The sequence below is a fragment of the Jaculus jaculus genome, chromosome 17 (genome assembly GCF_020740685.1).
Source record: "Jaculus jaculus isolate mJacJac1 chromosome 17, mJacJac1.mat.Y.cur, whole genome shotgun sequence".
Lineage (NCBI taxonomy): Eukaryota > Metazoa > Chordata > Mammalia > Rodentia > Dipodidae > Jaculus > Jaculus jaculus.
Window position 1 is genome coordinate 847552 of NC_059118.1, and position 24905 is coordinate 872456.

The following is a 24905-nucleotide window of genomic DNA, read 5'->3' on the forward strand; positions in this document are numbered from 1 at the left end:
ATATTGAAAGTTCAGCATACACGCATAGTAAATGGATATGAAAAGTCTTATAGAGGAATATTATATAGGATATGCTACAGCCAAATATGAGAAATGCTTACACTATATTAATATGTTCCATCATTTCAAATATGCCTATGACCCAGTTATCACTTCCTATGTTCCTATAAAACAATGCACAGTAAATTAGCAACCAAGGTAGGTACCACTGGATCACCTACCAATGTCTACACAGCTGCCCAAACTCTTCAGAACTATTTATACTTCCTCCTGAACCCCAATGAATCTTTTTTTTTTCTGCTCCCCCACAGACAGGGTAACAGGCATGCCTGGCCACACCAGTTGTTTATGTGGGTGTGGGAGAATTGAATTCAGGGCAAATCAGAGTTTACCTTCAGGTCACTCCTGCTTTGCTTTCTCAAGCCTCAAACCTCTGGCTGGTATGTTGCCTCTTGCTGTCCTTTGAGGCTGCTCATCCTGTCCCTCAGCATCCCATACCACTTGGACCCATGGGAGAGGCCAAGGTGGAAATCGCATTTAGATGAAAGACTATCCTCATAGAGTGAAGGAAGCGCTTGGGAAATGGGTCTGTCAGGCTGCTAGGTCACCAGTGAGCTGCTAACTGGCAGGTGAACCCATCCTTATCTTGCTAACTCTTCCTACATTTTACTTCTGAAAGTGAATAATGCTTCTTGAAAAACTACCCAAAAGTCAGAAATAGAGGATTTTTGGGCATCCTTTCAGTATACACTAGAATTATCTGGTTTTCCAGAGATCTGTACCTTTGTTTGATTTCCTATTAACTATGGTTTAAGGGGGAGAGGGTAACTTGTAAAAAACTGATAGCAATGCAAATGATTTTGTTTTGTGAGACAGGGTATCTAATATAGCAAGTGTAGCCTAAAAACTGAGTTTTTATTAAAAAAAAAAAAAAACTTTTCAAGCCAGGTGTGGTGGCACACACCTTTAATCCCAGCACTCGGGAGGCAGAGATAGGATTGCCATGAGTTCAAGGCCACCATGAGACTACATAATGAATCCAGGTCAGCCTAGGCTAGAGTGAGACCCTACCTTGAAAAAACAAAAAACAAAAAAGAGAGAAACTTTAATTTATATATTTTGTATTTATTATAGAGAGGAGAGAGAGAAAAAAGCAATGGGCATGCCAAGACCTCTTACCACTGCAAACTACAGATACCTGTGCCGCTCTGTGCATCTAGCTTTATGTGTGCACCGGGGAATAGAACCTAGGCTGCCAGGCTTTGCAAGTAAGCACATTTAACCACTGAGCCATTTACCCAGCCCCCCAAAACTGAGTTGTTGTTTTTTTTTTTTTGAGGTTGGGTCTCACTCTAGCCCAGGCTGACCTGGAATTCACTATGGAGTCTCAGGGTGGCCTCAAACTCATGGCGATCCTCCTACCTCTGCCTCCTGAGTGCTGGGATTAAAGGCGTGCGCCACCACGCCCGGCATCAAAACTGAGTTTTTGTCTTGGTTTTTCGAGGCAGGGTTTCACTCTATCTCAGGCTGACCTGGAATTTACTATGTAGTCTTAGGGTAGCCTTGAACTCACGGCATTCCTCCTAGCTCTGCCTCCCAAGTGCTCGGATTAAAGGTGTACACCTCCACACCCAGCTCCAAACACTGAGTTTTTATTGTTATCTACTTTTAATGTGACTGACAGCTGTTGTTGTGGACAGAGAAAACTGGCCACACTGTGGTGCTCTTGCCTGATATTCCACTATTCCAAGCCATGTCTACAATTACTAAATTTCTACATAGCAAGCATGGCCACTTCTTGGGAGACCACTCTGTGTGGTACTAGGACAGTTTCCAATTGTTTTTGTTTGTTTGGTTTGGTAATAGGGATGGAACCCAAGGTCTTATGCTGAGTTACATTACTGAACTATTACTCTAAGATCCCTAGTTATTTTATTTTTTTTTTTTCCAAGAAACCTGCAAGGAAAATGTTAGCACCTTTAGCAAGGGAGAAAACATGTTTTCAGGAGGCACTTACTAGATGGGTCTTACCACCAGGAGAGGCAGCAGGCTAGGAACTAAGAATCCTGTGTTCTTCTTGATCTCATATAGTCAAAGGACACTGTATCTTAAGCTGGGAGTTCAAGGGCAAAACAGGCCAGACCCTGCCTCAGAGGAGCTAAACTGAGCCAGCCATAGACAGTTCCTAGGTCTGCTTCAGATGGGTCTAGGACCTTGAGGTAGTGTTCATCTCATTGTGACTATGCAAACAGGGTTGTATTTCTCATGTAATAGTGATACATTCTAAGATGGAGAACACTGACAGAATTTCAAAAGAGCAGCTAGTAAGAACTTTTACCTCCTTTTGATAGGCTAGTCCAGCTTCATAGAGTTTGATAAAGAGGTACTGGGTCCATTTGTAGTAATCTGGTAGACATGTAGTAATTTCCTGCCAAAGAGAAAGAGGCATCATATACAGAGCCCTGTAAATATCTCCTATGATGTATGCCTCAGCCTTTCAACTCAATTTCTAAAAGAATCAAATTGAAAAAGTATTTGCTGGGGGCTGGAGAGATGGCTTAGCAATTAAGATGCTTGCCTGAGAAGCCAGGTTCAATTCCCCAGTACCCACGTAAGCCAGTTGCACAAGATGGTGCATGCATCTGGAGTTCATTTGCAGTAGCTATAGGCTCTGGCATGTCCATTCTCTCCCTCCTTTTCTCTCTTAAATAAATAAAAATTAAAAAACTAAAATGCTTTTTCAAAACATTTGCCAATCTATTTCCACCAATTTATAAGATGAGAGAAGCAACCATTTGTACTGGGAGAAGAGTGCTATGGAAATGCCTCCCTGACCCTCCCTAGACACATGCAATGATAAAAGGCTAAGTTTTTCACAAAACCCCTGGGACCAACAGGTGAATTATACCAGAGAAACCAATATGAAGAGGTTTTTTTTTTCAGCATAAACATATACTGGGGGCCATGAATGTAGCTCATTTGGAAAACAACCCCAGACTTCAAGAGGAATATTTACCCACTTTGATATGCCCCTCATTTCAAAATAAATCTTGTTTCTATATGGAACTGGGGCTTGTGGCTCCTGCAGCCTTGTTATTTTCCATTTATCCTATTATGTGAATCAGGCTTTTGTCTACTTAGGGAGATTAGTAGAAGATTACTAAAAATTACTTTCTTTCCTAAAAACACATCTGTTACAGAACTTTTTAAAATTGGCCATGATTACTAATTTATAAGGTTTGAAGTTGATGAAGTCAAACACGTTTAAAAGCCTTCACACTGTCAGATATTTCTTTTCTAGTTCTATTTAACTTTAAAAACCAGCTAAAGTAAGTGGGTGAAGGGCTGGGAGTGTAGACCCAAGCAGGAGCGCAGCATAACTGAGATCAAAATCATCCCAAAAGGTAACTGGGATTACACCAGGTCAGTACCCGCCTAATAAACCTGGTATATAGGCCTAAAGATCACCCACTAAAATCTGTCCCACAGCACCCAAATGTCTAGCTCCAACCCCACCTGTACCCTCTCCCAAGAAGCCTGTGTCTGTGGGCTGGCATAAATTTGGCAAGATCTCTCAATAAGACCAACAGAAAATGCAAACATGGTTATTGACTATGCTCAAATTCCTCTCCATTCCTTTTCCCTGCTTTCAAATAAGCTATACCTGCATTACTGCACTGCTGTTTTTAGTATAAAAGTCAGGTAATTCAAACATATAGCTATGAAGGCAACTGCAATTTGGCCTCACTCTGCATAGATCTATATCAGACTGTCAACTTTGATGTTTGTTGAGCTCCAGAAAGTGCAATTTAGCTGCAGGGAGCCAGAATCTGCTCATCTGGGATCATGGCTGAAATGACTCCACCACGCTCCACCTTTACAATAGACAGCATCTGGAACTGTCTTTACAAATATTTTCAAACTGGTGTGGTGGTGCACACCTTTAATCTTGGCACTCAGGAGGCCAAGGTAGGAGGATTACTGTGAGTTTGAGGCCAGTGTGAGACTACAAAGTGAATTCCAGGTCAGCCTGGACTAGAGAGTGGGGCCACCTCAGGGAAAAAAAATTCAGGGCTACCCATTCCCAGCTCGGGAGCGCCTCTGTCTTACTTTCACTTTATACTTTAAGTTCTAATAAACCTTGTTTAATCTACCCTTAAAAAGTATTTTCGAGTCAGGTATGGTGACACACACCTTTAATCCCAGCACTCAGGAGGCAGAGGTAGGAGGGTCACTGTGAGTTCAAGGCCACCCTGAGACTACACAGTGAATTCCAGGTCAGCCTGGGCTAGAGTGACAGCCTGTCTCAAAAAAACAGACTTACAGGCAAACTTAAAGCCCAAGGCAAAACATTTGCTCTCTTAGAACACAACAAGCATCCTCCTGGAGACCTGCCACTCCCACCCCAGTGAATCTGAATAATTTCATAACTAAGCCAGCCTGGCCATGTGATTTGACAATGCTGAAGCCCAGAAGGCTGAGGCCTGCCATAAATCTCTGACACAGAAGAACCTATGAACAAGAATCATGGCAGTCAGCTGCCATTTGGTACCCCACTGGATTCACCTCAGGTGGTCACTTCTAGCTCCAAGAAATTCTGGTAAATAGTACCATTTGCTTTGCAGTGGTGTGTTTTGGGGTCAGGTTCTTGGGTCAGTCCTGTTTGGTGGTCATGACACACTTTCCATTCTGGAGGGTTGTGAAGAGGTCAGGATACAATAATGTGTGTAAAGTACAGGCTGGGCCTGGATGCTACTCCTCTTGGCCTGGCTCATAGCCAGAGTGTTTCATAGGGTGGACTCCTACAGTAAGGTGAGAGGCAGAGGAAAGGACAGGGTTCAAGCAAGTTTAGAGACCCTCACCACATATCAGCTTTCTCATCACAAAGAGCTGTTTGCAAGATACAAACCTAAACACATGCAAGATGAAGGGAAGGTCAGCTGCCCGGCCCTTCTTCTCAAAGACTCACCAGCGGGTGGGAGGGTTAGGATAGAGAGAAAGATCATAGTAAAGAACAGGTAGGTGGTCAGGAATAGTGGCACATGCCTTTAATCCCAGCACTTGGGAGGCACAGGCAGAAGGATCGCTGTGCATTCGAGGCCAGCCTGAGATTACAGAGTGAATTCCAGGCTAGCCTGGGCTAGAGTGAGGACCCTACCTTGAAAAACCAAAAGAATAAAAGGAAAACACAACAGGTAAGTGAGATTAACCACTCAATTCAAGGTGCTAAATACTTATTCACTCATAACTCACTGTGCAGACTTGATGGAGCACTTCCTAGGGCAAAAATGACATGAACTCCTGGTGCTCCAGGTCTAACAACACACACTGGGCTCAGGTACAAGAAGGTAAGTTTTTCTCCACTTTTGAGAAGTTCAAAGTCTTCTGCAGTCTCACCACTCTCCAATAGTGTTTTGTCTCCAAGTCTATCCTGTTTCTTCCCATTTGTCTCCCTGGGAAGAGAGGCAAGGTCCCTCACAGCTTTATCCCCACCAGCATCCCAGGCTAGGACCTTCCTTCCTTTTCTTCAGGTTCTTCCCAACAATTATGTCACTCTCAGGACCAGTCAATAGACCCCATGCTAGAGACACGGTCGGTCGCCTCTTCTTCCTTCCTAGACTGTTACTCCCACAACTGCCTTGGCCTCCTGTCTGTTTCCTCTTGGCCTCTTCCTTCCATCTGTCAGTTTCTGTTCCTGCCAAGACTCTGCCTCTGACCCCTTGCACTTCCCTGTTTGCCTCTTTATAGAACTGAAGGAATGGGTGTTAATATCAGAGTAATTAATTAATCTTCAACCTAACAGTTGTCTAAGCACTCATGTTATGCAATTATGTTCCTCTATGCAGGACTAACTTCAGTCTGAAAATGACAAAATCTAGATATTGCACTTTTTTTTCTTCTTTTGCCTCAAAAAGTGACATTTATTCAAAGAGAAAAAAAAAAAAAAAGACAGGAAAGATGTCCATCCCTTGGCTCCCTCACCACTACAATTGTTCCTCAGCTCCCAGGATTGAACGCTGGCTAGGGCCAGGAAGCAGACAGCCCCTTAGATGAGGTCAGCAACATTAAGGGGCATCTCTTCAATGGAGGTGTAGAAAGTCTGGATGTCTTTCAAGAGCCCTCTTGTCTTTTGTTACCACGTTAATAGTCACACCCTTGTGGCCAAAGCAACCAACCAAACCACTTATGAGAATGTAGTTTTTCCCTGTTGGTAGGAAGGTCACATTGCACTTTTATAGTGTTTGTTTTTAAAGATCTTATTTTCAGGCTGGAGAGATGGCTCAGCAGTTAAGGCACTTGCCTGCAAAGCCTAAGGGCCTGGGTTCGATTCTCCAGTACTTACATAAACCAGATGTACAAGATGGCACATGAATCTGGAGTTCATTTGCAGAGGATAGAGGCCCTGGTGCACCCATTCTCTCTTTCTCAAATAAAATAAAATAGATCTTATTTTCCAAAGCCAGGGCTGCAAACTAAATATTTAAGTGATTTGAATGTTTTGTATTTTGTGTGCTCTTCAAGCCAATTTAGAGTGCATATTAACAACAGGGAGATAAAGCCACACTTATAAAGATTCTTTCTTATTGAAAACAACTTCATTAGTGAGCTCCTCTTTCTGCTGTTTTCTTGGCCAATAGTTTTAGAATTTTATGATGTATCTGGTAATCTGAAAGTTATTCCACTAAGTACTAGGCAGTAGTAGGCAGTATCCCATGGGCTGTTCATACACAGACATTAAGCAGCAACTTGCTTAATTCCTTGGTAATTGCTCTTTGCCAGATGACAACAATTTCAATCCAACAGTCTGACAATATAGACCGCTTTTCTAGCGCGGCATCTTGGAAGAAAACACCTTTCATTAAGCTACAGAGATTAATTGGTTTGAGTTGCAATTTGTTATTTGTCTAGTTGGGCTGAGGCTAGTATTTCAGCTAAACAAGCTCTCTACAATTGCTCCATTTTTTCTAGAAGGAGAACATTAATGTATTCAATGTAATCTGTGACATCCTTGAACATTTCAGGATCACCAGAGCAGAACCTTCCAGCACATGTTTTCACAGGCCAGTTCTGTAGATTTCCTGAGTAACACAGGACAATTTGTTAGATAGAGATGGGCGTGGATTCAGGGGGAAAAGAAATATCTCTTCATCAACACTCAGTGACGGCAATACCCAAAATGAGCCATTCTGCATTCTGTAGTTCCATTAAGCAATGAAGAGTAGAAACTTGCCACGGCTTAAAAGATTTTGCTTGAGATACAAACCAAATAAATAAAACCAAAAACTTAGAAAATCACTTTAAAGGGGTTGGGGGTGGTAGGCACAAATCAGAATTTCATAGGAGGTGGGGGCCAATTGAAAGAATCCCAAAACACTAAAAAAATATGAAGCCATAATTAAGAATATCCCCAAAAGCAAATCCCTGGGCTCATTTAAGAATTCTACCAATTTGGGCTGGAGAGATGGCTTAACGGTTAAGCGCTTGCCTGTGAAGCCTAAGGACCCCGGTTCGAGGCTCGGCTCCCCAGGTCCCACGTTAGCCAGATGCACAAGGGGGCGCATGCGTCTGGAGTTCGTTTGCAGAGGCTGGAAGCCCTGGCGCGCCCATTCTCTCTCTCTCCCTCTATCTGTCTTTCTCTCTGTGTCTGTCGCTCTCAAATAAATAAATAAATAATTTAAAAAAAAAAAAGAATTCTACCAATTTAAGCTGGGCATGGTGGCACATGCCTTTAATCCCAGCTCTCAGTAGGCAGAGGTAGAAGGGTCATCATGAGTTCAAGGCCACCCTGAGACTACATAGTGGATTCTAGGTCAGCCTGGACAAGAGTAAAACCCTACCTTGAAAAACAAACAAACAAACAAAAAGAAATCCACCAATAAAGCCAAACGACCTAGTTTGATTGCCCAAGATCCATGTCAGCCAGATACACAAGATGGCACATGTGTCTGGAGTTCATTTGCTGTAGCTATAGGCCCTGGATCACCCATTCTCTCTCTCTATCTGCCCCTCTCTCTCTCTCTCAAATAATTTTTTTGTTTTTTGGTTTTTCAAGGAAGGGTCTCACTTTAGCCCAGGCTGACCAAGAATTCGCTATGTCAGCTCAGGTTGGCCTCAAACTCACGGTGATCCTCCTACCACTGCCTCCCGAGTGCTGGGATTAAAGGCGTGCACCACCATGCATGGCTTAATTTTTTTTAAATTAACATCAATTCTACATAATCTTCCAGGAAAAGGAAGAGGGAATCCATTAGAACTCATTCTGAAACCAGTATTTTGATTTGATACTCAAACTGGACAAAGATATCACAAGAAGACTGCAGATCAATATCTTATAAATATAGATGCAAAAATTCTCAACAAGGTTATGCATGACGGCTTCTACTTGTAGCACCCAGGAGGAAGAGGCAGAAGGCCACCCCAGTACCAATCCAGTTAGAGCTGTACAGCTAGACTCTGCTTCAAAACACCAAAACCTGGGAGCTGAGAAGATGACTCAGCAGTTACTTACAAAGCCTGCTGGCTGGAGTTCAATTCCCAAGCCACCTATGCAAGCTGGACACAAAAGATGGCTGAGGTATGTAATGTTCATTCGTCCCTGGCACACACACACATTTGTGTGCACACACACGTGCATGCAAATAAATAAATACATTTTTTGAGGTAGGGTTTCACTGTAGCCCATGCTGACCTAGAATTCACTCTGAAGCCTCAGGTTGACCTCTAACTCATAGCAATCCTCCTACCTCTGCCTCCTGAGTGCTGGGATTAAAGGCATGTGCCACCATGCCCAGCTAAATAAATTAATTAAAAACAAAATGAGATCTTAGCAAATAAAACTGAGCAAAACATAAAAGAATTAAGCTATGGCCTGGTGGGGGCTTATAAGGATGCAAGGCTAATTCAATATTCAAAAATCAAAATAATTTATCATATGAGCAGACTGAAGAAGAAAAAGTTATAATATTAATTCATTGATACAGTAAAGCATCTAGCCTAATACATTATCATTTTACATATAAAATTCCCAAAACTCTCTTAATACTAGAAAAAGAGGAGGATAAAGATAAGAATATATACCCCAAACTTACAGCTAAAATAATTTATAATAACAAAAGACTGCTTTCCTCCTAAGTAAACAAAAAACAAAAAATAAAAAAAACAGGATGTCCACTCTCCTCAGCACTATTCAACATACTATGGGAAGTTTTATTCACTGGAATCAAGTAAAGAAAAAGAAATAAAATTTATGCTGACATGGGCTGGAGAGATTGCTTAGTGGTTAAAGGCACTGTGGTGGTTTGACTAGATGGCCCCCAATATATTCAGTTATTTGTTTGTTTGTAGTTTGCATCTGCTGCCACTTGGCTGGAGGCAGTATCACTGGGTGGATATTAAGGTGTGGTGGTGGGTTTCAGATTTCAATCTAAAGATATGCAAAGTGTGCCTAGCTGGAGTTCCTGAAGTGTGCTGTGGCCTTTGGCTTTTAGGCTTATGCTTCTCTCTCTCTCTGCTTGGTCCTGTGATGGCAGGTCAGCTTCTTCTGCCATTTATGGAACTTCCCCTGGATCTGTAGGCTTCAATAAATATCCCTTCCTCCATAACTGTGCCTGGTCTGAAGGTTCATCTCAGTAAAACTCAAGCTGTCTGCTACAGGCACTTACTTGCAAAGCCTGATGGCCCAGGTTCGATTCCCCAGTACCCATGTAAAACCAGATTCGCAAAGTGGCACATGCATCTAGAATTTGTTTGCAGTGGCAAAAGGCCCTGGTACATCATACCCCTCCCCATTTGCAAATAAATAAATAAGTTATTTAAAAAAATTACACTGAACCCTCTACATGAACTTAGGCGGCTTCCTGCTGGGGCTCTTTTGGTCCACTCTGCTGGGAGCCTGGAGTGACCGTGTGGGCCGCCACCCGCTGCTGGTGCTCGCCTCGCTTGGTTTGCTGCTCCAGGCCGTAGTGTCCATCTTTGTGATGCAGCTGCAGCTCCACGTCGGCTTCTTCGTCCTGGGCCGCGCGTGCTTTGTGCCCCTCTGGGAGACTTCAATGGCCTCCTGGCTGCTAGCTTTGCCTCTGTGGCCGATGTCAGCTCTAACAGACGCCGCACTTTCAGAATGGCCCTGCTGGAGGCTTGCATTGGTGTGGCTGGGATGCTGGCGAGCCTCCTTGGAGGTCACTGGCTCCGAATCCAGGGTTATGCCAACCCTTTCTGGCTGGCCTTGGCCCTGCTGATCGTCGTGACTCTATGCAGCATTCTGTTTTGGTGAGACAGTCAAGGAGCCAAAGTCCACCTGGCTCTTCACGCTCAGTCACCACCAATCCACTGTCCAGCTCTATGTGGCCCCGGCCCCAGAAAAGTCCAGGAAGCATTTAGCCCTGTGCTCACCGGCCGTCTTTGTGGTGGTCACTGTGCACTTTGGGGCTCAGGACATCTTTACACTCTATGAACTTAGCACGCCTCTCTGTTGGGACTCCAGGCTGATCGGCTATGGCTCCGCAGCTCAACACCTCTCCTACCTCACCAGCCTACTGGGCCTGCGGCTTTTGCAGTTCTGTCTGGCTGACGCCTGGATAGCTGAGATTGGCCTGGCTTTCAACATCCTGGCCATGGTGGTCTTTGCATTTGCTACCATGACACCCCTCATGTTCACAGGGTATGGCTTGCTTTTCCTGTCATTAGTCACCACACCCGTCATCCGGGCCAAGCTCTCCAAGCTGGTGAGCGAGTCGGAGCAAGGCTACTAGAAAGAGTTAATCCTCACCGTGAATTCCAGCACTTTCCTCAGAGCCCCTGATCTGCCTGCACCGGAGGCCAGAGGGCAAGAGGAAACATGGGCCCACACCAACTGCTTGGCTGCACCTGGAGCCTGGCACACAGCAGCAGCAACCACCCCTCCACAAGCACCACTCACCTCCCACAAGGTGGTCCACCTAGTGCTAGGCATCACCTGGTCCCACTGGGTTATTCTATGCCTAGGAGGAGTGTGACGCAGACCACAGGAAGCCATTTGAGGCAGGGGTCTCTTCACGCTTAACGCCACCCATCACTAAGACACTCCAGGGACCAGAAGCATGAGACTGGCATCTCTCCTTCCTGCCTAGACTACAGAGACCATGGTACTAGGTCCCTGATGTATGCAATGGCCCTAGTCACCCTTAATGACTACAGTATCTGGCTACATCCAGCCTTGTGGGGAGGGGTGTGGCTCCCTCTAAGGGGAGAGCTGCTAGGGGGAGAGCTGCTGTTTGTGGTTTGGGATGTGCCCCTAACCACAGCCTGACCACCCATGACCTCGGCAGTGCCCATGGACACAATAAAGCAGTTGAATCAGACTGAAAAAAAAAATATTACACTGATGATAGCCAAGCATGGTGGCGCAAGCCTCTAATCCCAGCACTTGGGAATTAGAGGTAGGAGGATTGCCGTGAGTTCCAGGCCATCCTGAGACGACATAGTGTCAGCTTGGGTACAGTGAGACCCTATCTTGGAAAAAAAAATTGTACTGATGAAAAATAACTTGATGGTCTTCATAGACAATCTATTCAAGGTTTGGGGATACAGCTCAGTTGGTAAAGTCCTTACCTTGCAAGCATGAAGGCTTGAGTTTCACTCCAGAGCCATGTACAGATTTTGGGCATGGAGGCACAAACTTGGAGTTCTTAGCACTAATGGGTGAATGCAGGTGGGTTCCTGGGACCCATTAGCCAGCCAGACTAACCCAACTGGTGAGCTGCAGGCCAATGAGAAACCAACTCAACATCTCTGAGGAGTGGCACTATCCTCCAGCTTCTTCATTCATGCACACACTCATATACCCTACACACACCCCCACCCCCCCACACACACCAATCTTTAAAAATTTTTATTTATTTATTTCAGAGAGAGGCAAAGAGAATGGGCGCACCAGGGCCTTCAGCAGCTGCAAACAAACTCCAGATGCATGTGCTACCTTGTGCATCTGGCTTATGTGAGGCCTGGGGAATTGAACCTGGGTCCTTTGGTTTTGCAGGCAAGCACCTTAACCACTAAACCATCTCTCCAACCCCACACTAAGTTTTGAAAAACAAAATCTAGTTAAAAACAACAAAAATCAAAAATACCTTTCAAGAAGTACTATTCTAGGGCTGGAGAGATGGCTTAGTAGTGGATCCTGGCTACAAATGTCTAGACTTTTGAGGTGGAATAAAAATTGGTAGCAGAGGCCAATAAGCTAGAAAGGTGCTATAAGACAGGGAGAAGAGGGAAGGAGACAGTATTATATATATGTAAGTAGATAAACAGATTACTGGGGGGGGGGGGTGGAATGGCCTAAGTGAGGTTAGTGGAAGGGATTTAATAAAGGAAGGATAGGGGATGTTTAATCAAAATTTAAGAGGGTATGTATAAGGCATATGGAAACCTACTTTTTTGGACATGGCATACCCAGAAGCTATAGGTTGTTATTAGAAAAAATTCAGTGTCAGGGATAGGATACGTTCCAGTGAGTTGTAGGCCAGGGAGGTCCCTCATGCCCCCAAAACAGTGCAAGCCATTGTCAAAGTTCCTGGTTTCCCACCAGAAATAGATGGAAAGATCCTATTGCTAAAGACTCCCCATGCTTGGAGAAATCAAGCTAGAGTAGAACTGAAAACCTTCTCCCCGTAGAACAGCTGACAGAAAGCAAGAAAAAGCTGTACTGCATAAAGCCCTATGGGATAGAGAAGCCATCAGTGGAGATAAACATGAGCCCTAGGGGTATAACACCTGCTGGTGTCTGGCTAAATGCATACATTATGCTCACCAAACTGCCCTGTAAGCACTTTTCTTAATGTTCACACCCACATATTAATGCTACTATCACCTCTGGTTAGAGAAGCTTCTTTTGTTAGATGGTGACGACCTCTGGAATGACTCAAAAGTCACCATAGTGCTGAGAAGAAGTGACATGACAGAGGAATGTTCAGCGCTGAAACATCTCTATCACAGCTTCCAAGGCTCAGGGTCCATTGCAGAAGAAATGGAGGAAAGAATATAATAGCCAAAGGAAGGGTAGGACCGCTTAAAATGCAATCTTCCACATACAAAATGGCCTGGATATCCATGACCTCACAGTGTCTGGTACTAGCTACACAAGACCCTCATAACAGGAGAAAAAGATGATGACTTCAAAATAAAAGAGACTAACTGAGAAGGGGAGGGGATATGATGGAGAGTGAATTTATGAAGGGGAAAGTGGGTGAGGGGAAGGAATTATCATGGTTTATTGTCTATGATTATGGAAGTTGTCAATAAAAAAAGTTAAAAAGGGCTGGAGAGATGGCTTAGCGGTTAAGTGCTTGCCTGTGAAGCCTGAGGACCCCGGTTCGAGGCTCGATTCCCCAGGACCCACGTTAGCCAGATGCACAAGGGGGCGCACGCATCTGGAGTTCATTTGCAGTGGCTGGAGGCCCTGGTGCGCCCGTTCTCTCTTCCTCTATCTATCTGCCTCTTTCTCTCTCAAATAAATAAAAACAACCAAAAAAATTATAAAAAAAAAGTTAAAAAAACACAGGAGGTATGTCTGAAAACTACATCCTATTTTAAAGATTGGAACATCATTGTGGACTAAGGAAATTATCAGGCATCTATAAAAACAGTGGGTTTAGTAAGAGTTTAGCAAGACTGGATTATTAAATCAGTATAAAGTAAAATATATAGAAAATTAAAATCAAATGAGTACTTCTTTAGAGAGGAAATATAAGTTAAGGCTAGCAAAAAAGAGGGATCTGGAATAAGAGCAACAGGAACACAAAAATGGTAAGTGAAAAGTAGAGCATAACAGAAAAGAGTCTGACTGGAGGATCCAGTCATTAGACTGATTCACAGTCCTAATAGGCTGTTTTTGGACTTTCCATTATTATCATGCCCTTGAGAAATTTTTTTCTTTTTTTTTAAGTTTTCCAAGGCAGGGTCTCACTTTAGCCCAGGCTGACCTGGAATTCACTCAGTAGTCTCAGGGTGGCATTGAACTCACACAATCATCCTACCTCTGCCTCCCAAAAGGTGTGCGCCACCACACCTGCTCTTGAGCAATTTTAAAAATGGTTTATTTTTTATTTTTTATTTATTTATTTGAGAGTGACAGACACAGAGAGAAAGACAGATAGAGGGAGAGAGAGAGAATGGGCGCACCAGGGCTTCCAGCCTCTGCAAACAAACTCCAGATGCGTGCGCCCCTTGTGCATCTGGCTAACATGGGACCTGGGGAACCGAGCCTTGAACCGGGGTCCTTAGGCTTCACAGGCAAGCGCTTAACCGCTAAGCCATCTCTCCAGCCCTTTATTAAAAAAAATTTTTTGTTTATTTTTATTCATTTATTTGAGAGTAACAGATAGAGAGAGAAAGAAGCAGAGAGAGAGAGACCTTAACCTTTTTAAAGTGCAGAGTTTGGTAGTGGTAAGGACGTTCTTTGTGTATCTGTCTCCAGAGTTTTAGATAATGTCTAGTATTTGCAGTGAAAGGAAGTAACAACTCTTCTATTGCAAAAATATTGCTTATTTTAAAAAAATTGTTAAAGCTGGGCACGGTGGCACATGCTTTTAATCCCAGCACCTGGGAAGCAGAGGTAGGAGGATTGCTATGAGTTTGAGACCAGCCTGGAACTACAGTGTGACTTCCAGAGCAGCCTGGGTTAGAGTGAGACCCTACCTCCAAATACCCCCCCAAAAAAGAAAAAAATTATAGTGCTTCCTTTTTTTTCTTTTTCATGGTGGCCTCAAAATAATCTGAGTTTTAAAAAAATTACTATTTCTGTGTGAGTATATATGTGAACACATGCACACATGTGTAAAGGTCAGAGAACAATTTTGGAGAGAAATTCATCTTCTCCTGCCTTTTTAAAAAAATTCATTTGGGGGCTGGAGAGATGGCTTAGCGGTTAAGCGCTTGCCTGTGAAGCCTAAGGACCCCGGTTCGAGACTCGGTTCCCCAGGTCCCATGTTAGCCAGATGCACAGGGGGGCGCACGCGTCTGGAGTTCGTTTGCAGAGGCTGGAAGCCCTGGCGTGCCCATTCTCTCTCTCTCCCTCTATCTGTCTTTCTCTCTGTGTCTGTTGCTCTCAAATAAATAAATAAATAATTTTTAAAAAATTCATTTGGGCTGGAGAGATGGCTTAGCGGTTAAGCGCTTGCCTGTGAAGTCTAAGGACCCCGGTTTGAGGCTCAATTCCCTAGGACCCACGTTAGCCAGATGCACAAGGGGGCGCACACATCCGGAATTCATCTGCAGTGGCTGGAAGCCCTGGCACGCCCATTCTCTCTCTCTCTGCCTCGTTCTGTCTGTCGCTCTCAAATAAATAAATAAAAATAAACCAAAAAAATTTTTAAAAATTCATTTATTCACCTCCAAGCAGAGAGAGAGGGAGTGTGTATGTGTGTCTGTATATGTGTGTGTATGGGCATGTCAGGGCCTCCTGCCACTGCAAACAAAACTCCAGATGCATGCACCACTCTCCATCTGGCTTTACATGGGTCCTGGGAAATTGAACCCAGGCTGTCAGGCTTTGCAAGCAAGTGCCTTTAAATGCTGAGCCATCTTCCCAGCCCCACTGTAGTATATTCTTAAGATGAGGGTCTCACTATGGTGCCCAAGATGGTCTCTAACTCCCAAACTCAATTCTCCTGCTTCAGCCTCTTAAGTAGCTGGTACTATAGGCATGTACCACTGTGCCTGGCTTAATTTTGCTTTTATTATTCATTTTTAAAAATTTTATTTATTTATTTGAGAGAGAGAGAAGAAAGAAGTGAGAGATTGAATGGGCACACCAGGACCTCTAGCTACTGCAGACAAACTCCAGATGCATATGGCACCTTGTGCATCGGTTTTATGTGGGTGCTAGGAACTGAACTTGGGTCCTTAGGCTTCAAAAGCAAATGCCTTAACTGCTAAACCATCTCTCCAGCCTCTTATTATTCATGTATGCTTTACCTTGTATCAGAAAGAATTGATGGAATACCTGTATTTTTTATATTTTATTTATTTATTTGTTATTTGTGTGTGAGAAAAATAGGCAGGTAGAGAGAGAGAAAAAAAAAGATGGAAAGAGAGACAGAGAGAGAGAATGGGTACGCCAGGAGTTCAAGCCACTGCAAATGAACTCCAGTTGCATGTGTCCCCTTGTGCATCTGGATTATGTGCGTCCTAGGGAATTAAACCTGGGTCCTTTGGCTTTGCAGGCAAGCGCCTTAACCATTAAGCCATCTCTCCAGCCCAGAATACCTATATTTTGGTTCCTGCCTAATAAGGTTTGGGAGTATGGTCCTTCATAAAACTGAACAACAACAAAAAAATCACATCCCTACTGAAATTTACTCTAGGAGCACTGCCTGAACTTGTTGATTTAACAAGCCCTCTTGGCGAGTATGATATCTGCAAAATCTGAGGGCTATGGGGGTAGTGATACTCAAAGATAATCCTTATTATTTTCATTGACTTAAGAAGCACACCTTCAAGACCTTTCAGATATTGCTTCCAAAATCCTGCATTCTCATTTGTTCTGTCCAAGGTTGTACCTGGCTAGTATGCAAGACTAATCTGGAGGCTGATGTAGCCAGAGAAAGCCTTTGCACTCATATTCACTAAGGCTTTTGAAGAATGGTAAAACCAGGAACAAGTTGTAAAACATCACTCCTCTGGGGAAGGAGGGACTGCAGTTCAGGGAACAACAGACCATACTCACTATGTACTAGCAGTGAACCAACCATACTCACCATGTCTACCACCAAAACCAGGTGGAGATACCAAGACCTGGCTTCCTGAACACAGTGACTAAGCCCTAAACTGGGAAGTCCTATTCTACTAGCTAGATGTATACCCTTGCCAGGGATCATGCTCTGGGTTCTCAATCATCAGCTGGGCCTGTTATTGAGCAGCAACCCCAAAAGCCTCCACTAATTTATTTAGTTATTTTTTTAGGCAGATGCCCATCAACTGATGAATGGATAAGATGTGGTACATATACCTGTCTTCTTACTCAGCAGTAAGAAAAGATGAAATAATGAAATTTGCAGAAAAATGGATGGACTTGGAAAATAGCATCCTAAGCGAAGTTATACAATCTAACAAAGACAAACACAGTATGTTTTCTTTCATGTGTGGTTCTTAAAGCAGACCACATGAAGAGGAGGGCAGAAGGCAATAAGCATAAAGACTAAGGGTGTGTAACTAGAATGGGAGCAGGAAAAACTGAAAGTGAGAGAAGAGAGGAGGTGATAGGAGAAAAACTAGTTAAGGGAAAGAATATGGGGGATATCAAAACATTATAGGTCATTGCCAAGGCCCTTGTCTTCCCACCAGGAATTGATGGTAAGACCCTATTGCTGAAGACTCCACATACTTGGGCTGCAAGGCCACCAAGGAATCCCGCTGGAACTGAGCTGATAACCTCCTCCATGTAGACCACCTAACAGAAAGCTGGAAGAAGCCATTCTACATGTAGTACAATGGGAGAAAGAGATACCACCAGTGAAGATACTCAACAGTGGACACTGCATGCTATATAATTGGCCAGCCAAGCCAAATGAGCCTACAATAGTGGCACGTCTGTCATGGTGGAAACCAACTGCCCTCCAATTGGGACTGGAGGCCCGCCCCATGGGGGGGAACACATCCCTGATACTGAAAACTTAAAATAGGGGTAGTCATGAGCCCTAGGGGTGTAACATCTGCTGATGTCTGGAAAAATGCATATATTATGCTTATCAAACTGCCCAGTAAGCACTTCTCTTAAATATTTATACCCTTATATTACTGTTACTCTCACTTTGGGTAGAGAATCTTCTCTTTTCAGATGGCAGTGACCTTGGGATGACTCAGAAGGTATCATAGTGCTGGAAAGAAGTGACTGGAGTACTGAGTAACATCTCAATCACACCTTCCAAGGCTCAGGGTCTAATGCAGAAGAGGTGGCGGAAAGAATGTAAGAGCCAAAGGAAGGGTAGGACTCCTTACAACGTGCTCCCTCCAGACATAAAATGGCCTGGATATTCATGACCTCATAGTGCCTGACACTACCTATACAAGACCATCATAAGAGGAGGAAAAGATCATGACATCAAAATAAAAGAGAGGCTGATTGGGATGGGGAGGGGATATGATGGAGAATGGAATTTCAAAGGGGAAAGAGGGGAGGGTATTACCATGGGATATTTTTTATAATCATGGAAAATGTTAATAAAAATTGAGAAAAGAAAAGAATATGGGGGATGAGAGGGTGGAAGGGTAAGTACCAGGGAGGGTAGGGAGGGGAGGTACACAAAACTAAAGACTACAGTAGGTGGTACATTAGGTACCGGCAGTATACAAGATCTAACCCCCAATCAAGGGAGGTGGTTGAACCAGACCCACATGCCCACTAGAAGGTGGAGAGAGCTTAATCCTAAAACCACTGGCTCTAGCTTGTGCACCCCAGGACCAGAACTGGGCTATCTTCCATGAGGTCCAAAACTGATGGACATTGCAAAGTACTTGGTTACCCAACAGGGCTAAAAGGTAAGACCCTATTGCTAAAGACACCAGACTGCCACCTCAGGACACTGAGAGACCACGTGGGAGCAGAGAGGAAAGCCAATCCTCTCCTGGCAATCCTGCATGGCACTGGAAAGTGCTGTGGAAGCAACTGTGTGACAATGGTCCCCAACAGCACAAATCAACAGGAGACCCTGCAAACTACACAATCCACCACCCGGACAAGAAAGACACACTTGTGCAATAGAAGCACACAGCCTCTGTGGGTAACCAACTGTCCTCTGACTGGACACAGACCCGCTCAGTGGGACAGAACTCATAACTGGTACTGAGAACCAAGTCAGTGCCCCACAGGCAGGAAACTCACAACCACCAGAGAAGCCCCCATTGTTTTCTGGGGGTATTCTCACCAAAATATCTCTCAAAATTATACACATATCCCTCTTAATCAGAGCTGCTCTCACTCCTGGTAAGAATCAGCTTTATTTTACAGATGGCAGAGAATTCTGGGGAAAGCCAGGATCCATCAATTCGACAAGGAAAGACAGCCAACTGCCTACCACATGATGTGCTACCTCTATCACATTCACCAGGGTCCAGAATGAAGCAGTGATGTGTACTGGCCCCAAGGCTAGTCTAACAAATGCTTCCAGGTCAATAGCAATAAACACAGTGGAGAACCAAAACACAGTGTAAAAGAAACATAGAGTCTACAGAGAACTCAACACACACACACACACACACACACACACACAAACCAAAACAAAACAAAAAAAAACCCTGCTAACACTCCCATCAAGGCTGAGGGACTATAGTGGAAGAGGGGGCTCGAAGACTGTAGGAGCCACAGGGAGAGTAGAAATATCCTGAAGCAGAGCCCCCTCCACAGTGAATGCCAAGAACCATACTGAGGAAGTCCTTCAGAGAAATGGAGATCAAAAGTGAAGGGATATAAGACTATAACCTAGGTAAAATCTACATACATATATAAATTTTAAAAAGAAAAGAAAAAAGACCAGGCATAGTGGTTCATATATACAATCAATTCCAACATAGGAGGACCAGCCTGGGCTACAGAGTTAGGTTCTATCTCAATAGGGGTTGGGGGAGACCATGGGATCTATGCAAGAAACTCATAAACATTACCTCTGGATTGCACCAGTGAGGGAAATCAAGCAACACTGAGCTAATCCAAACACCAAAGGTGCCCAGTCCTAGAATATCCCCCATGTATTAGTCCCCAGCTTGGCAGGTGCTAAAATCTTTAAGAGGAAGGACCTAGTGGGAGGTTTTAAGTCATGGAGGGGCATGACCTGAAAGGGGTTATAGGACTCTGCCTCTTCTCTTTCCTTTTCTTCTTTCCATTCCAAGGTGAGCAGTTTTGCTCTGCCACATACTCCTTGCCACAATGTGCTGACTGACTCTCCACAGGTCCAGTCATTTATGGACTGGAACCTGCAAGACTGTGAGCCAGCAAAACTTTTCTCATCCTAAGTCAATTATCTCAGGTACGGGTTGCAGTAATGGGAAGTAGTCTAACATGAGCACAGTCCACGTCTTCTCAGAAAGGCTGCAGACAGCAGGTACTTCACAAGTAAATCACCTGCTCTCTCCTACACCCTCTCTCAGCACTTCTGGAATGCCATTCTCTCAACAGATGTTTGTCTGGTCACATTCAGCTTTCCATTTCTTATTTCCTTTCTCTTGGATATGACATATGCTGCTTTGGGAATAATATTTGAAAAGTGACACATAAGTGCTGTGCTGAGACATCACTTGATGATCATTCTGGCTCACCAAAAATGCACTGATTCTAGGAATGTAGACTTGTTTTGCAATCCAGATTAAGCTTTTCCTCTAAGGAAGACCAGAACATGGCTCAAGAGCTAGACCACCTCACAGGACTTCTTTCCTAGGGAAAGGCAGGGAGAATGAGGCTGTGCTGCAGCTTTGAAAGCAAGTTGTCTGTCTGGAGAAGGAAGACAGTATTCCCAAACCATCTTATTTTTTAAATGGTTGGTTACTTGTCATCTGCTGAGTTAGCTTGTTTTAAGGACACTTTGGGACTCTGACTTGCAAAGGATGCAACTTTGCCTAACCTGTTTTCCAACCTCTTCATTTTGCTGCTCTGTGTACAGTAGACTGTCATGGTCCATCAAAAACTACTTGTGGACTTTGGGGCAGGAGGGCACCATGACTTGTTTCTAGTAACCCCACAGGATTCAAAGGAACAAAAATGAAATTAAAGAAAAAAATAGGGGTAAGGAAATGGTTCAGTTGGTAAACTGCTTGGCATGAGCTCAATCCAGACTATCCACATAAAAACGCCAGGCATTTTGGTACCTATAATCCCAATACTAAGGAGGCAGTGACAGGAAAATCCCTGGGGCTGCTGGTCAGCCCCATTTGTGGAACAACTGGGATGCTTGGTGGGATAGTAGCATGGAAAGGCCCTTCATGAACAGGACAAGCAGCAGTCCATTTAACCCAAAAGTCCAGTCATCAGTATGTAAGGTGACAGCCTCTGAAGGACCCTTTTCACAGCAGCATGACCTCATGTGGTCTGCTGTAAATCCCTCATAGGTCTGGAATTCTCCACTGGTTCTGGTGTGTAGCAGCTTGAAAGAGCTATAAATCAAAGACTGAAGTGAATCATTATGGGCTTTTACAAATCTCAGTTCTGAACTTAAACAAAATGTAAACAAATGGTCAGCTATCACCTCATTACCTAAGAGACTGATGTGTTGATATTCAATCATTGTTGTGTAATTCCAATTAATCCTTTTAAGCTGAGAAATCCTTGTGCAAAGCTTCTGCTGTGTGTGTGCATGTGCATGCACACACAATCACTATCCAGTGTGAAGTCAAACAAGATGTCAGAACTCTTAGTTTAACCCCATAATAATTACTTGTCTGCAGACAAATTAACAATAGAGGATTTTTGTTAGTGGAGTGTTTATCATTCTCCTCTGCCCCCTCCTTTTCCCTCTCCCCATCCAAAGAGGAAGAATTGGTCCCATGCAATGGCCCTCCACAGAGCCCCAGGGAGGCTGACTCACCCTGTCCCAGCTGAAACATAAGCCCAAGCGGTCAAGCTGCTTCCTCATGTGTTTGATATTGCTGTGAAACAAAACAAGTGTGACTTTAAGAGGAGTCAAGACCATGAGTGAACTATATTTTGAGAGTGTAAAGGGAAACTTTAAAAGTCCATATTAGTCAAGGGGACCTTAGTGTTGCTTTGCCTTAGCAGAAAATGTAACCCTTACACATCAGTGATAACAGCAGTATGTTAGCAGTCACCTATGATTCGGACAAACACACCCATAGAAACCACTGGTCTTGACCCTGGGAGCTGCTCCTTCCCATGGTTGCTCAGATGACAACCCTTCTGAACACGTTCTCCTGGATACTTCATATATCTATGGTCCTCAGAATTAAGGCAAGCAAGTGTAAGTTTTAGTGACTGAAAACAAAAATATTAATGTCCAGGATAGCAGGGGAGTTCAGTAGAGGTAGCACTTGCCTTGCATGTTTAAGCCATGGGTTCAAATAGACACACACACCTTAAATGTATAAATTGTAGGAATTCAAAATAAATTATACAGTACTCTGTCAGTGAAAATCTAAAGCCTAAAACTGTTCAGCAATTGGACAACACGGAGGGGCATTAGTCAATATATAATTCTGTATGGAATAGCAAATCATTTTTCTTTTTCTGGCTATGAACTTATACCATATTTGAGTCACCATTTTCTCCTGTTTTCATCATTTTCATTCATCTATAATTAGCTATAACTGGAAAAGTAGAAACTCGGAGTAGTAAAAGAGACACAGGGGATATGGAGAGAGGGGCCATGCAGCTCAGGCATGTGAAGGCGCTGGGAGAGGCCTTGGAACTGTCATCTACACCTGAGGAGTGAGATGCAGAACAGTCTCAGAAGATGCTACAGGGCTCTGACCTTACTAGGAGGGAAGGGTTCAAATGCCTGAGCCATGAGGAGGTTGAGGGAAAGCTATACCAAGCATCAAGTGACTATATGTTGCCCTGGATCATGAATGATGAAAACAAAATTTAATCTTAAGAGAAAATAAGAATTTAGTGTTTGGATATGGGTCAAACTTTAGTCAGGAGACAAGAAGCAGTACTGAAATTTAAAGTGCAATTCTCTCCCTCTTGTTTTCCTCCCCAACACAAATGCTTAAAGAAAGGTTTGGTGCCGGGCGTGGTGGCGCACGCCTTTAATCCCAGCACTCGGGAGGCAGAGGTAGGAGGATCGCCGTGAGTTCAAGGCCACCCTGAGACTACAGAGTTAATTCCAGGTCAGCCTGGACCAGAGTGAGACCCTACCTCGAAAAACCAAAAAAAAAAAAAAAAAAAAAAAAAAAGGTTTGGTAACTAATAAAGCATTAAAACAATCTCTGAATAAACAGACACCCAACCTGGTATGTTTTAAATAGGAATATGGCACATTAAACGAGAAATGCCAACATCTATAACCCTGTTTACCTCTTGGCAGGCTGTGTCATTTTGTTTGCATTCTATATTGATCTCTTATGCATAGGCTAAAGACTATTTTTAAAGATTTATGTGTACAACTGTTTGCACATGCCTTAAATACCTACCTTTGAGTCCAACTTTCTGGATGCAAATTCCTCTCAATGGCAGCATTTTCAGCAGGCAACCCAAATGCATCCCACCCCATGGGGTTGATGACCTAGAATAACAGAACAAACTAAAAATTACAGAGGAAATAAAAATGAATTTATAAAAAAGGAGTCATGGGGCTGGAGAGATGGCTCCGTGGTTACGATGGTTGCCTGCAAAGCATAACATCCCAGGTTCAAGTCCCCAATGCCTATGTAAAAGCAAATGCACAAGTGGTGCAAGCATCTGGAGTTTGCAGTGGCTAAAGGCCCTGGCATACCCTGTCTGTCTGTCTGACTCTCTCTATCCTCTCTCCCTGTACTTGTAAGTAAGTAAGCAAATAAATAAATATATATGTGTGTGTGTGTGTGTGTGTGTGTGTGTGTGTGTGTGTGTGTGTGTATGCATGTGTATGTATATATATGCGTGTGTATGTATGTACGTATATATATATATATATATATATATATATATATATATATATGTATGTATGTATTTTATAAAAAGGGAGCCATGCCATACCAGAAAAGAACAAGCTCTCCTTTGTTGGGCTTCGGTACACAATGTAAGCAAAGCCTTACCAGTGCATCTCAATTTTACTGCTCTGACAACATGTCTCTTTCACCTAGATTCCTCCTTCCTTTGCATATTACCACTTTTTACTTACAAAACTGGTGTGTTAGCAGGGACCTGAAGCAGAGTTCTTTCTTTTTTCTTTTTTAATATTTTATTTACTTATTTGCAAGCAGAGGGAGACAGAGACAGGAGAGAGAGAGAGAGAGAGACTGAGAGAAAGAGAGAGAGAGAGAGAGACTGAGAGAAAGAGAAAGAATGAGTACACCAGGGCCTTCAGCCACTACAAAAGAAGTCCAAATGCATGTGCCACTTTTTGCATCTGGCTTTATGTGGTTACGGGGGAAATCAAACCCAGGTTATTAGACTTTATAGGCAAGCACCTTAACCATTGGGCCATCTCTCTAACCCTTCTTTCTTTTTTTCTTTTAGTGTATGTGTAGTGGATGTAGTATGTGTGGTGTATCATGTGTGTGTGCACAGATGCACATGTCCTATGCACATGCATGCAGAGGCCAGAGGAGGAGGACATTTTCCTCCAATGCTCTTCATCCTTATTTCCTTGAGATAGAGTCTCTTCAGTGAGGATCAAGTAAGAACTGAGGATGGAGCTCAGGGGTAGAGTACTTGCCTCGTATGCACAAGGCACTGGGTTTGCTTGCCATAACTGGAGGATTAAATTAAAAAAAAAAAAAATCAGCTCTTAAGAGTCACTAGCCACCTTTCAAATATGCCAGAGCTACATGAGGCCAGTGCCTGGGGAACCAGATGATGTGGGCAAAGAGCTATTCCATAGCTGTGGAAAGTCCCACTGGGCAGCACTGCACTCATGTATCATGAATGAAGACCATGCTGGTAACTCCTAGCAGTTCCAGCTCTGCATCTATTACAGAACAACCACCCTAACTGGTCCTGAGTGGTCTGGGCTGCTCCATTGCTCATAAGCTCACACCCCTGCTTATGCTCATTAGTGGCACCCTAGCTGAGCTCACCCATCCCAGAGATCCACTTTTTTCCTTCTCTCTCTCTCTCTCTTAAAGGAAGCAACACTGCTGAAAGGCCCACTCCCCATTTCTTCATGAAGCCACTCCTATCCTTGCCCAACAATAATGAAAGGAGTATCCCACCCCTCTCCTAGAACAGAGATGTGGAAATTAACAGAAATGCACAGAAGAACAAGGTAGAAAATATGTCTGCAGAG

General features: G+C 43.6%; 1 protein-coding gene and 1 pseudogene across 11 annotated transcripts in view; one reads left to right on the forward strand and one right to left on the reverse strand.

Moving 5' to 3' along the window:
• The window catches only part of Lars2 (leucyl-tRNA synthetase 2, mitochondrial), a 140568-nt gene that overhangs the window by 89625 nt on the left and 26038 nt on the right, over positions 1-24905 (reverse strand). For 9 of the 11 annotated variants that reach the window (XM_045136446.1, XM_045136443.1, XM_045136447.1 and 6 more), the window contains 3 exons: positions 23110-23201; positions 21546-21606; positions 2339-2428 (listed from right to left, as the gene is read on the reverse strand). In XM_045136446.1, the coding sequence (XP_044992381.1) occupies positions 2339-2428; positions 21546-21606; positions 23110-23201 (243 nt within the window). Of the gene's footprint in view, positions 1-2338; positions 2429-4611; positions 4724-21545; positions 21607-23109; positions 23202-24905 lie in introns of those variants that run through there. The other 2 variants (XM_045136448.1, XM_045136452.1) reach the window with 2 other exon arrangements.
• On the forward strand, positions 9831-10914 carry LOC105944283 (annotated as a pseudogene).